Source organism: Phaenicophaeus curvirostris, assembly GCF_032191515.1.
Source record: "Phaenicophaeus curvirostris isolate KB17595 chromosome W unlocalized genomic scaffold, BPBGC_Pcur_1.0 scaffold_35, whole genome shotgun sequence".
Classification (NCBI taxonomy): Eukaryota; Metazoa; Chordata; class Aves; order Cuculiformes; family Cuculidae; genus Phaenicophaeus; species Phaenicophaeus curvirostris.
The window spans coordinates 1,053,961-1,068,808 of NW_027206664.1; the positions used below are offsets into that span (position 1 = coordinate 1,053,961).

Genomic DNA, 14,848 nt, shown 5'->3' on the forward strand with positions numbered 1-14,848 from the left:
GAGCACATCCTCCTGGAAACTCTGCCAAGGCACATGGACAGTAAGGAGGTGATTGGTGACAGCCAACATGGCTTCACTAAGGGCAAATCGTGCCTGACAAATTTGGTCACCTTCTATGATGGGGCTACAGCATTGGTGGGTAAGGGCAGAGTAACCAACATCATCTACCTGGACTTGTGCAAAGCATTCAACACTGTCCCGTACAACATCCTTGTTTCTAAACTGGAAAGACATGGATTTAATGGATGGACCACTCTGTGGATAAGGAATTGTCTGGATGGTCGCACTCAAAGAGTGGTGGTCAACGGCTCAATGTCCAAGTGGAGGCTGGTGACAAGTGGCGTTCCTCAGGGGTCGGTATTGGAGCCGGTGATGTTTAGCATTTTTGTCATAGACATGGACAGTGGGATTGAGGGCACCGTCAGCAAGTTTGCCGATGACACCAAGCTGTGTGGCACGGTCAGAACGTTGGAGGGAAGGGATGCCATCCAGAGGGACCTGCACAGGCTGGAGAGGTGGGTCTGTGATAATCTCATGAGGTTCAACAAGGCCAAGTGCAATGTCCTGCACCTGGGTCAGGGCAATCCCAAGCACAAATACAGTCTGGGCGAAGAATGGATTGAGAGCAGCCTGGAGGAGAAGGACTTGGGTGTGCTGGTGTATGAGAAGCTCAACATGAACCAGCAATGTGTGCTTGCAGCCCAGAAGGCCAACCATAGCCTGGGCTGCATCAAAAGAAGTGTGACCAGCAGGTGAGGGAGGTGATTCTCCCGCTCTGCTCTCATGAGACCCCACCTGGAGTACTGTGTTGGGTTCTGGAGTCCCCAGCACAGGAAAACCATGGATCTGTTGGAGTGAGTCCAGAGGAGGGCCACAAAGATGATCAGAGGGCTGGAGCACCTCCCATATGAGGCCAGGCTGAGAGAGTTGGGGTTGTTCAGCCTGGAGAAGAGAAGGCTCCAGGGAGACCTTTTAGCAGCCTTCCTGTACTTAAAGGGGGCGTACAGGAAAGTTGTAGAGGGACTCTTTATCAGGGAGTGCAGGGACAGGATGAGGGTAATGATTTTAAGCTCTTTCGGCGACATCCAGCAGCAGGACGGTGAGTATTGCAGCGGGGTGACAGCTTGTGGCAGTGAGGTTCTTGCCAGAGCCAGGGAAAGCCCAGGAAAACCCAGAAGGGAGCGGGGTGGGCAGCTCTTGGCTCCTGACACCCAGAAGTGTCAGCTCCCACGTGGTGCCTGATGTACAGGGGTGGTCCCAGCAGCTATTGTGGGAGATTTAAACGGCCCCTAGGGAGTACCGCAACCCAGAGCGCCACAAACAGGAGCGTGGCAAACAGGTGCGGGGTATGTTAGAAAAGTGCGGGGCGTGTTAGAAAAACAGGGCAGTTTGAGCGGCAGTTCGAGTGAGCAGGGAGGGCAAAGAGAGGGGCTGGAGGCCAGCTGGAAGGGAACAAAGACCATGGTGGCCACCTGGCAGAAAATTAAGTCTGCTCCAGGTGCTGCACCAGCCAGGACTTCTTTGGTTCTGGTCGACATGGGAAGGTGAAATAATTTAAGGAAACCTATTCTCATCAGATGGTCAGACTAATTTTTCTTACATGGGGTCCAGAAGATCTCAGTGAGAAGCTTTCCAGGGCTCTCCAAGCACCTGTTTTTGCCGCCTTTGGGAATCCCAACCTTGTACCAGGGGAAGGAGAATTCTCCTCCTCTCCACACAGCATCGGATTATAGTAGGGCTGTTCACCAAGTTCAGTTTTGTGCAGTTCTTTTGCTAGAGTGCCATGGTGGAGACCCTCAGGCCCTGTGCATACCTGTTTAGCATACAGGACAACTGTTCCCTAAATAGATTACAACAGCAAGATGCATTTAATGCATAGATAACATGGACACAGAGAGGGGTTTACATAGCATCCTGCAGAGGATGGGTTCATATTGCCTAATGTTAGGTGTCTGCAATGTAAAAGACCAAATGTGAGGTGGGGATCTAAATTCCGTGGCAGCTCAAACAGTACAAGTGGTCAAATGCCTGCTTCATGCTGAGATGAACCATTCTCCAAACTCCACCAACTACATCCCCTCTGAGTATAATGGGAACTTTGGCATCGAGTTCATAGACAGTCAACTCTAGTTATGGACATGTGGTAGGATTCAGATTGTGGTGTCGCTGGAGATGCTTTATGGCATCTTGTCTGGCTTCCACCCCATTTTGGTGCAGGTCTGGTGTCCATTAGCCCCTTCAATGGATTTCATGATATGCTAGGACATCTGAAATAGCACATGTGATCATGGAGGTAAATCTCAGTGGTCTCTGGTAAAGGCGAGAACTGAAATGAGGTCTCTCATTTGCCCCCCCAGGGCTTTGGACACACCAATTACTAATGAAACCAATATACTGATTTTGATGAAATCAGATGTCCCTCTACCAAAGGCACACACTGAAGTTTTGGATGTTTTATTTTTCATTTTTCTGGAGTAATTATTTTGATTTCTGTGAAATAATATCATAAGACCATAAGCTTATTCAGCAGGCCATCACATTTCTATTGAGGTTTTATAACAGTAAAATATTTTGCCAGTGGTACATGAAGTGTTTCAATTAGCTGCAGACAAAAACAACCTGCAAAAGTTTCCTGATGCCGTAAAGTCTACTGGCAGCTTGGCAATTCAGGTTAAATTTAGTCTGCAGGACAGGGGTCACTTCAGTCACCAAGATCATAAAAAAAAAAAAAAAAGGGAATAGAGACACTTGTGTTGTAGAGCTTTTATGTAATGACAAAAACCGCTTTCAAAAGAGAGGTGACAACCCTGCAGCTGGGAAACCCACCTGGCTCTCTCCTGCCACTGCCTCCTGGTGTTAAAAAAAGGAACAATGAAAGGAAAGGATTAATTTTGCTGAAATGGGTATCTTTTAATCCTTCTACACCATGCCTTTAGCTAGGCACACAAGGAGGATGGAGCAGTTATGGAGAACAGTAATGGATATGCATCTCCTGAAGTCCTGCTTATGTGGAGTATGTTCTGTTGAACCCACAAAGATTTATTTTTCTCCTTTCATTAGTCTTGAGACTACAGAGTATTTACAGAAGTACATTTTCCCCATATCACGTGAAATGCAAAATCCTTTTAGTCTTTCCTAGTGTCAGGAAAGGAGCTGTAAATATGGCATTGCCTTTTGTGGTGTGTTTTGCCAGCAGGATCACAGTCACATCATCTGCTTTCAGGAGTGACTCATGGCTAGGCGTATTTACACTAACATCCTCAATGTGCAATGGCTTAGCACTGATCACAGTGCCAGAAACAAGTAGCTGGGTGGAAAAGCCCTATTCAGCCCATCACAGATTGAGACACGGGTGACAGGCAAACCAAACTCCCTGATGGATGCTAAATACCAACTACTCTACCTTACTTACCCAGTTCAAAGATGTGCATGTATTCTTTCTCAACTCACCCATCCAGCCCAGCTCTTCTCTGGGACTGCAAAAAGGGTTAGCAGCATCACCCGCCCCTGGCATGGCCAGCGTGTGAGCAGCTGAGTGCCAACTTGCTATTTGTCCCACACTAACAGTGATTTCGACACTAGGCCCTATTCCCATGCCACCTTTCCTGGCTACTCATGCTCCTTGGGCTCTGCTTCAAGGTGTTGTAAATACCAGGCAGTTCCAACCGCTTTTCTACTTTTTTATCCAATTCTCTGACAGTTATCTGCCTAGTTAAGTACAAACAGTCACATACTTTCTCACCACAAACTGACTAAGAGTTATGGCTTAAGCTAATTCACTGCTTTACTTATCTAACAGAGTCACCTACTTTCTCAATGCAAGCTGGTGAAGTATTGTTGCTTAAGCTAATTCACTACTTTAAGGTTCAAGTGTACAATACTTTATATATATATATAATTTGTTTATATATGTAACATCCAACAATGGACCTCTATTTATTATCTCTGATACACATGGACTGCTTGGCTAATGGAAGATCCTATGCATTCAACTCTTGGGGATGGTGCTGGGGCAGGCAAATCACTCTTAGATGAGACAGTTCAGGACTGATGCTAGATAGAAGCTTGGCTGAACTTCAGATAGTTTCTGCAGAACTATTTGATCATCTGTGCCCTGTAGGTACCAGGGCTGAGATTACTGCACAGGGATGGTGTTGGACGATTACAGCTCCATGCCATGCTGTGTCCTATTCACTGACCCCAGAATGTGGTGCAAAGACGGCAAGTGGTCTTGATGGAGACAAACCTCGAGAGCATCCACATCCACTCTCAGCCTCTGCCAGGCAAGGCTGAACTAGCAGACAAGTATGAATCAGCATTTCCTTCTATGGGCTTTCAAGTTTATTTTGTCCTTCACTTCCCTGGGTGACCCTGGAACCTTGTATTAACAAACAGCAAAAAAAAAACAACAGCAGAAAACTTCTGCTTTACCTCTCATATCACCTCGAATCCCTCCCCTGCTAATGGCTCCATCTCACTCCAGTATCCTGCAGTCCTGCAACTCCCAGCCAACCCCATACCTCCTCCCTGAATGAGAAGATCTTGCCCTTTAAAGAGTAAGCTGAGCAAAGCTGATTCCTGTGATGTATTATGACAGGGTAAAGTGGTAGAGTACACTTTATGGCGTTTTGAAAGGAAATTGTACAGGAACATTGCCCCAAGCAGCATGGCTATTGAAAACCCTTCACAAAAGCAGTTTGCCACAAGAAGAAAAGCAGCCTAATTAGTTGAACTAATCACTGTATTTGGCTGAGTGTCCCTGAGGGACTGTAAATCAAATATAATGGGAAAAGAAATATATCACAGCTTGCCTAGGCTTGTTAGTGGAGCCACCAGCAGATCTGGGATGTTCCCTGCTTGGCCCTGAGCCTGCTGTGACTGTCCTTTGGGCTGTCTTCGTGTAGGACCACACTTGTGGTCCTACAGGCCCTGTCTGGGGCCACGTGGACAGGCTGGATGAGCCCCAAGAGGCCCCTCAGCAACGTGGTGGCCCACTGGGATGAGCCAGACTTTGAGCAGAGGCAGGACAGGGGTGCTCACCCCTGTGAATTTACCTCAGCTAACCCTTTTTTTTTGGCGTGGGCACAAGCAGGAGGGGTCAGCAGCACTTACACAACCTTCCTGCTTCAGGAAGAGGAAACTATCCCTGACAGCCACCTGGGGCTCTCCAGGGAAGGAAGATGTTTCTGCCTCCCCTAGACTTTAATCTAATTAAAATCAGAAAACGACACCAAAAAAAAGAGAAAAAAATAATACAGATTGTTTTTTCCTGATCATTTAAGTGTAAAGCCAAGCTAACAGTAGGAAGCAAATTGATACAATGTAAGAGAAAATTTGGGGACATTTCTCTCATCCTGTTGTCAAAAGCCACCGGTATTTGAGGTATGCCGAGGGGAGGTGGGGAAAGCACAAGAAACTCATTGCTCCCACCTCTTCTTTCCATGTGGCTGAGTCGAGATCTGCTGGTCAGACTGAAGAGCAAGAGGGAACTGCACAGGCAGTGCAAGCAGGGACAGGGAACCTGGGAAGAGTATAGAGACGCTGCCCAGTTGTGTAGGGATGGGGTCAGGAAGGCCAAGGCACAGCTGGAACTGAACTTAGCAAGGGAAGTGAAGACTAACAAGAAGGGCTTCTACAGGTATGTCAACCAGAAAAGGGAGGTTAAAGAAAGCGTACCCCAACTGATGAATGGAAAATGGTGACCTCATATCAACAGACAAGGAGAAGGCTGAGGTACTCAACAACTTTTTTGCCTGGCATGATCCTTCAGACAGGCTGTTTTTCAGATGAGAGGAAAGAACCAACATGCAGTTCCATGGCTCTGGTCCAGCACAGCTTTGTGCATGGGGTTTCAGGCAGGAGACCCCTTGGCTCTGTAGGCCTCCTCTCCCATAGCATGATGCTCTCTTTGGATAGTGGAGGAAGATCTGCTCAGTGAGCTGAGATGGGAACAGGATGCTCCAACCTCAGGGAGATCAGCCCAGCGCTTCAAGGAAGCCCATTCAGTTTGCTCTTGCAACACAAGCAGACTTCATCTTGGTTTTAACTATGTTTTGGTGATCACAGGGCTGCAACTCAGCTAAAACAAGCTCTTTTTTTTTCCTAAATCACAAAACAAAATTTGCTTAAACTGCATACCGGAAAAAAGGAGGGAGCCCCAAAGAGGATAGAAAATGGAGTTTACTGCTGACAAAAGCCCTGCCCACAGAAGAATGTTTCTAGGATGCCTGAGCAAACTCTTTTCAGTTGTTTTTTGTTGCTCCATAAAATTTGGAGCAAAGCGTTAACTGCATAATGGCTGTTCATAAGTCAAGATGTGACGGGGACATTTGAGGACACATTCCAACTGCTATTACAAGTGTCTGTAGGATTTCCCCAAAAATCTCCCCATGAGATATCACAGCTCAGACACAAATTTCAGATCACCCTAGGAGAAAAAAAATGGCCACTTTTTCTCCTGTTCAATAACATTAACCTTGCAAATGCATGGTTTTAATAAAGCTTTATTGCCGCAGTTGTGTTGTCTCAGCCACAGCAGAACATGCAAGCAGAAACAAATCTGCATGTACAACTAACTCCCTTATTCCCTGATTATTTTCAGATTTAACCACAGTTATGATTCCTTTCAAGGACTCTAGATGCCCTCATATAATTAAATATGCAATTTACGCAATTAAATATCCAATTGACACAATTAAATTAACTCAATGGACTGAAATCACCAGTGCCATAGGAACTCAGTAGCCTATTTAGCACATTCCCTCCTTCACGCAGACATGCATCTGAAGCTTGTTGCAATCTCCTCTCAACCATATTCACTTTGCAAGAGACCCTGAAAGTCAGCAATTTTTGCTTTTCAATCAAAAGAGAGGAAGCAAGTGACAAGGACTCAAAGCTTTTACAGATAATAACTTGCCAGATGCCTCTTCCAATACAAGTGGGGGGATATGGCTATGCTGGAAAAAGTTTAAGAGGAAGATGAGGTCCTTAAGATACTCCTGGAGCAATATAGGACATATCCCAGAATTAAAGACAAACCAGGAGGATGGACAGACTCTGCATTTTCAGGATGTTAGTGCTCAGATAAAGGTTTATGCATTAACCCAACACTGGCAGCTGCTAAACAGCAATATTGTCCAAAGACACTCCATGAGATGGGGTCGGAGGAGATGTGCAATGAGGAAGAGAAGATTAAAAAAGTATTAAAGGAAGGTTTCACCTACTTCCGGTCATTTCTCCTCCTTCTGAACAGTTTTTTGGTTTGTGCGATTTCATCTTCATGAGGCAACGGACGGTAACTCTGTAAAACAAATGGAAAAGCAACAGTCAGCTCCAGAGTACAGGAGGCATTGATATGTAAGGGGTCAGAGCACGAGAAAGCTGTACACCCTACGTGCAAGACTGATAAAAGAACCAGTTCCCATCCAAACATCCTTACATCTCGGACCCTATCAAACTAGATCTGGAAATCCACAGACTTCTTATACCCTCTCAGAGCTGGTGTACTGAGAAGGAAACAGAGTTATCTGCAATTTCTGTATGGAAGAAACCACACAGGGCAGATATTGGTGGATCCCAATATACACCATCTATAGGGAATTCACCCACATCACACATGACACCACTGACACTCCTGCACCTAATTCCTCCATTTTCACTAGGTAGTTTCCTTCATATTTATATATTTATCTAAAACTCAGCTGTAAAAATGTCTGTAAAGGGATGATGACCAGCAGCAATTTGAGGATATTGGAGTAAGGGAAGATGAGCCATAGCTGGCAGGTCTGTTGGGGTTGTGCCCCCATGCCATTAGCAAGTCAATGACCATGTCATGGGCACCTCACTGAGCCTGCCCACCATGAGCTAGTCAACCCTGGGGAAAGGAGGAGTGGCATCCACCTACTGGAAACAACTGAGATGACAAGGGGATTAAATGATTTGCCCCAGTCATATCAATGGAAGAGCTGTGTGTAACTCAAGCTGCTGCCTTGTCCTCTCCCCACTGAAGGTGCCTACTCACTGACTTGGTATGTTCATCTGATAAGGGAGATGCTATATTTACCATCCTACTATGGGCATTGTGAGGTTTCATTAATGTGAGCAAAGAGCTCTAAGGTTCCTGGATGAAAGGCACTATACAAGTGCAAAGTATTACTTATTTTCCAGAGACTACAGAGCTGTCAAAACCATAATGAATTTTATTTATGCAGTATTGTACTTCTCTGGCTGGCAATAAAGCCCTGTAAAAGTCATTCCTTTTATTTCCATTAATCTATCTTAGCCTCAGAGCAGTGAATCACTATGTGTGAGGGTCCATGAGGGAGCAGCCTAGGCAAGAGCAAGGGCTGGGTGGGAATGTCTCATTGAACAGCAGCTTTGTCTCATTGGCATGGCAACATAACACACTGACTTCAAAAAAAGTCCCTCTCTCTCTGTGTGAAAAGCCGTAAAAATGACAGTCAATTTTAGCATTAATTAATTTTTACTGAGATAATAATATTTTGAGTTCCTCTGGTGGAAGGTGTAATGGAGGAGAAAGGTTGCTGGGGATGGTAATGAATTTAGGCTTGCAGACCAGAGTCCAAGACCAGTAGGGCTTATTCTGACCATTCAGCCTGGCCACCTGCAATGAGCCTTGAGAAACTGCTACTGCAGCAACCCTACAGGTCCTGCAGTAGCTGAAGTCTTCCACTTTGGAGACCTTCGCTCTTTGAGATGTCAAATAATGAAGAACTCGCCAAGCTCCTAGCTAAGTCCTGCTGCTGGCTAGCATGCCCCCATTAGAATCTTGCTTTGGCTGTAGTCTTCGAGTGTGTTTCCTGAGAAGGTAGTTTCCCTTTTAACTTTCTTCTTAACTATTAACTCTTTCAGAGAAAATCAGATATGCCATGGTCATATAGTTTAGCATAGGCATTAGAAAGTAGTACCTACTCTCGGTGACCAAATTAACCTTCGCTCCCACTAAAACACCCGTTATACCCAGAGGTGTCACATCAGCCACACATCCTACATGATCCCTCATAGCAATGGTACAGGGCCTTTTTTACATGAAGTTGCCTTAGCTTTCTTGCAGATTTGCTCATCCAGTGAAGATATGCTCAGCGATGCACATTGTTCTGTGGTCCTCTGCTTACATCCCTCACCCAGCACCAGGAAGAGCTCTCATTCTCCCTAGATCACTTCTCACTGCTCAAACATAGCCAATCTTTGACTAAGAGGAGGTAGTTTGGGAGTAGGGAAAGCTGGCAACCTGCTCTCCTGAGGCTGTGGTTGGGTTATCACCTAGTTAACCAGTCTCACCTAGTTAACCAAGCCAACTCCCTCATGGTTAATTCTGTGTGGCATTTTTGATGTCTAATAGTTTAGAAACAGACTGAATCTTCTTCATTACTTAGGCCTGTGGTTTGAGTCTTCCTCATCATTTATTTTCTTGATCACTTATTTTCACTGAATGCATAGGAGGAGATTAATATCGCCAAGATCTCAGTTCCTCTGAAAATTCACTTGAAATTAGCCAATGGGTACAAAGCAAATAGGAAAAGAAAGGGAGGGAGCAGACACACACAGCCCAATCACATCAGTAATGCTAGCTTAGGAAATCAGGCTGATAATAGTACAATACTCAGTGAGACTGTTTCCAGTGTTGTACTACCACAGCAGGCTAAAGCTTGGGGTAGTTTTAATAATTTAAGCTGCATTGCAGACACATGTGCAAATACGATTACCTTGAAAAATGAAACAATCTTTGCAGAATACAAAAACCTAAGGCACCAATTTCCTCAACACAAAGCCTTCATTAAGTCTCAGGAGCTGTCTTTCTGCTCTTTCTAGCTAGAAACCACACATACAGTATTGCATTGCTGCATGTCCTCCTTGCAGAGCATCCCTGTGCTTCCTCAGACCTCTGCCCGACAGCATCAAGGTGAGAGATAGATTAATTACACTGGGAATAAGGCTCTCAATCCAAGGAGCATGCCTGTGCCTGAACGGAGAAGAACTTTGTGTTCCCATTAGGAAAATTAAGGATCTCCCCTCTCCAGCCAAGCAGTTCTTTTCCTCAGCCCTAGCTATGAGGCAATGGTTTGGAAAAAAAACCAGTCACTGGTCCCTAATCTTGTCTATTTTGATGCCTAAACAGAGCTAAATTTGGAAGGGAAGAGAAATCGACTTTTTTTTGTGCAGCAAGCTGATGTAAAAGGAAATCTCAGTAACTTGTAAGAAGGGTGGAGTGGCTGGAGAAGACCAAGGGTACTGGGTGGATGGGGGCAGGACAGAGTCCCAAGGGCATGGTTTGTGCCTTGATGACATGGCTCTTGGGTTTGTCCAGCAATGAAAGTGCCTTCAATAGAGCTGGCTTGCTGAGGACAATGTGGATTTGAAATGCAGCTCTTCCATTTTTTTCAATGGACACACTCTTTATGAAGCTGAAATCCCTGAACAGAGCCAAATGGAAATGTCTTGAAAGGCAGAAGACCACCCTCCGCTCTGCAATGGGTCTACAAGAAGACCTACACAAGAGGAATGGGTTTTGCTCCTGCTTGGGCCAAAAGACACCATCAAGCTCAGGTGCTCATGGTTTTCATAGGCAGGTTTGCACCCTCTCCCACATCAGTTTTATTCTGATATTTATTCACAGGTGGCTTGAGGAGAACATAACAAACCAACATTTCAGTGCTGCTGATTCTGGAAGCGAGAAGCGTGGGAAAAGCAAAGAACAAGGCGCCTATGGTCTCAGGAAGGACTGCTAATAGGGGTAATTTTTGATTTTGGAGCAAAACATTCTGTGGTTTACATAGTGGGAAACTTGGAGCAGAATCTGTGAAGCCCATGGGACTTCTAATGTATGTATGTGTACATCAAGTCTAAATTACAAACATTCATGCTGTAACAAGAAAGGCCAACAGCTCTGTAAGAGAAGGGGCATTCAGGACCAGTCTGCTCTCTATGCCAGTCTCCTAGAGATCAGCTATGTTGTGATGTGTATATTCCTTTTTAGATTCCTTTTAAGGAATGCAGCTTTTGGAGAGGGGAAGGTGGTATCTGGCTAGCTTAGGTGTCTGTCATGTGGCCAGCTAGCATACGCCAAGGGAAATCTATCATCTACCAAAATTACTGCAAACAAACAGCAGGGGAGAGCAGCTTTAATGCCCACGTGCTTTCCTTTCCTAATGAAGGTGTCTGCCAAACTCTCAACCCCGTCTACCTGCTTGTGGGAAACCAGAAAGCTGACAGCTGCCTCTCTGCTGCCCCAGACCCATTTACATCAAAGTTTAATGAAAGAACAAATAAAGAGCTGTCAAGATCTTGTTGGCAATCTGCAACAACCCAAGAGCCTCCATCTCTCCCCTCACTGATATTTTTCCCTCCCCAGTAACACCCTTCTCCTGACCCATCCCATCCCATATCTCAGCCCAGTAACCTGCAGGGTACTGGCCTGGGAGGGACACAAGGAAGAGGGGCAGGGCCAGAGGAGGGAAATGGTTGGCTTTAGAGCTATCCTGCTACAAGCAGGAGCTTTGCTATTATTTTTCTCACAGCCTCTCTGCAACAGTAGCAGCTGAAGAAGTTGAAGGCAGGCATCAGCTTTGCCTCTTTTACTGGTGATGGTAAATCACACAGCAAATTACAAGGAGATAAGCAGAAACAAGGCAAGGTTTTTTGCTGCTGCTGGTCCTTCTGTGACCACCCTTAGGTAGCAAATCCCAGGGACACCTTCGGCATCTGACAACTGCCTTACAAAAGGGATAGTCCCATTTGGGACCAACCTGCACCCCCCCTCCTTCTCCTCCACTTCTGCACTTCTCAAATGCAACTGTTTCCTGGGGTTTCATGGGTGTTTCACAAAGACTCTAAGGGCTATTAGAGGTTTGGGTTCATTGCGTCATCTCCATGATCTTCATGTCTAAGGCAGCCTGACTTTCAGATGTGAAACCTCACCACACAAAGTGACTGTCTTCACTCATACCCACTCATTCTGCTTCTTCCGTAGACATTCCCCATGCAGCGGAAATGCTTCCAGCTCGTGATGGTCAAGCAAGCGAAGATGCCTGATTGCGAAACAGCAACACTGAAACCCCAAGAGCAAATGAAAGGTTGAGAAAAGCAACTGGACTGATGGAAAAACCTAACACTGGGATGATGAGAGAAGGAAAAGAATTGATGTGGCCATACTGCAGGATCAGTCTGTATGAGCTTTATCTCAAGAGTCTTTTGTGCCCTCAAGGAACATCTCCACCCTTGCTTATGTTAAACAAATGGTTGCAGAAGGCCTGAACTAAAACAACAAGTTATTAGGCCTTCAGTAGGCACTGGCAATTTCACTCAGTTTTATTGAACACAAAGTTCAGGGTGGGATTTATTTTCTGAGGAGGTGGGTAGAGTGAGGTGGGGCTGGGTTCATGGCAGCCCTGAAGATACCCCATCTGCCTGTGCAAAGGTAACAACAGAAATATTGATGTTGGAGGGAGCGTAAAAAAATAAATACATTGTGGTTCCAGAAATGATCCACATAAACCATCCCAGTGACTTGCAACACCCTACAATAGGACTTTCATCTGCCTATAGGATGGATTATCTGTGGCAGGAAAGTCCGGGACAGCACAGAGCTGCAGATATATTTAACTTTTATTGTACAAATCCCACACTCGTGTTGCCTATGGAGTTGAATGTGCCAATACTCAGTACAACCATCCCAGCCATCCAAAAACGTGGCTAAGGCACCACTACCACCCCACCACCATCATCCCCATCACCTCTACCCACCCAAGGCCAACATTTATCAACACACATAAGTCCTGTGGGCACTTCCAGCAGAGTCATCTCCTTGGAGGCCACTTGCTGTTGCCTCTTACCCTTCCAGGAACTCCCATGGCACTGGTCTGCCACCCACCCTCCTCTGTTACATGAAGGGAATTTTTTACCTCTTGAAAGGAGAAGGCTAAGGCACAAACCAAAGCCTTGACCTACTTTGGAAGCCATTGAATAATACCAAACAATGTCAGGAAGCTGCCTGGAAATGATTTCCTCTCTGTTAAAATTTAAGTGATAAATCTCTTCCTTCAAATTGCAAGCTGTTCTGAATAAGGAATCAGCCAGTGCAGTGTTCAACAACAATGGAATAGAAAGTGTAACAATTTTACAAAATACTCCTCACTCAAGATAAAAGGCAGGTAAATCATAGAATCATAGAATAACCAGGTTGGAAGAGACCCACCGGATCATCGAGTCCAACCATTCCTATCAAACACTAAACCATGCCCCTTAGTATGGTGCAACATTCTTTGAAGAGGAGGCATAGGAAGTTGTTTCCTGGGAGATGCCCCAGTTTGGAGGATTTCCTGATTAACTGCATCTTTGGGGAGCACACCATAAATTGTACATTGCCAGCAAAGGCTAAATGCATAGCTGCAACACACATGCCTTGGAGGAAACTTTTTCCAAAAACCAGGTGGGATCAGAGTAATGATGGGTATGACAGTGATCTGATCAGGACTGTCACAGCTAAACACTATTCTTCAGTTATCATTAAAAACACTGGCACTATTTCCTATAGGGCTCTGCTCTTGAACGTTGCTCCAAGGACACAACCTCCTGGATTCCCACTTGCTGGTCTATACATCCCCTCTCATGAAATGGTGGGTGTTTTAATGAATTGCATATTCTGCACATGCAGTCCCAAACCCAAAGAAGTATTGTTTAGGCTCTTATCTTCCCACTGCCTTTCCTTGGTGTTTGCTATTGGCTTCTGGCAGAGAGCAAGCACCCAGCTAGAGAGAAGATGGCATTCAAAATGGCATTAAATACTTGGTGGCATTAAATACTTGGTGGTAGCTAAACTGTCCCACTTCATCCCTCTGCAGCCAGCTCCAGGATGAAACAAAAGACAGAGAGAATGGCAGAACAACCCAGCATTAAACTTCCCATGTGGGGTGAGGGATGCAAATGCAATTAAAGTATTAGAATAATTAGGCAAAGCATCCCAAGTGAAGCGTATCCTGAAACTTTCTCAATGCCTTCTGCTGATCACTGACAGTGAGTTTTCTGGGGTCTGTTATTAATGCTCAGCCCCTAAGCTCCTGAATTATACATAATTCAGAGATAATAGAACTTTAAAATCCAGGACAAAGTCTCCTAGGCGGAACTACCTCTGCAAACACACATGTGCACATCAGTGCAACCAGGATAGGCAGGAGTAGACAAGAAAAGCCCAACCAGTGCAACCAAATCCCAGCTAAGCCACTGAGATGGGTACAGGCTGGAAACACTGTTCCAGGTTCCCCTCACTGTTGCATTGAAACAGGGTGCTCCAGACACACCAACACAGACAAGTGACGCCATAGGAAGAATATAAATAACAGACAAAGAAATCCCCTTTGGTTACAAGAATCTGCAAACCCAAAATCAGTTACAAGCTGACTTAGGAAACAGAGTTTTTTCCCATGTTATAGCAAAATGAGAATAATACTTCATGAGTGGAAGCAACTCTAATTGTTTTAACTGATGCTATTTTAGTGTTGTTTAGGTTTATTGTTTATTTGTATGTATTTCCTCTACCCGAGTCATGCTTGAAAACAAACCTTACTGTCAGCAGTAAAGCATCCCACCCATGAATAAATATATTTATTCAGTAAATATAGATATAGCCACACCATTTCTTGGAGTCCTTAAATGCAGAATATTTAAAGAATCTTTAAAATAAATAGCGATGGCGACCTGGGTTTGCTTTCCCCTAGAAAAGGGAGAATTTTTCAGCTAATATTGGGAATAAATACTACGCAAATCACTTGTGACCAGGAGGCACTACACCTGGTTTTTGGTTTTCAGTCTGTCCAGGTAGCCCAAGCCATCC

At 45.1% G+C, this 14,848-nt stretch overlaps 1 protein-coding gene across 8 annotated transcripts in view; it reads right to left on the minus strand.

Moving 5' to 3' along the window:
* The window catches only part of LOC138733828 (CBP80/20-dependent translation initiation factor-like), a 259,905-nt gene that overhangs the window by 125,517 nt on the left and 119,540 nt on the right, over window positions 1-14,848 (minus strand). For all 8 annotated transcript variants that reach the window (XM_069881324.1, XM_069881318.1, XM_069881323.1 and 5 more), the window contains one exon: window positions 7,224-7,300. In XM_069881324.1, the coding sequence (XP_069737425.1) occupies window positions 7,224-7,300 (77 nt within the window). The remainder of the gene's footprint in view (window positions 1-7,223; window positions 7,301-14,848) is intronic.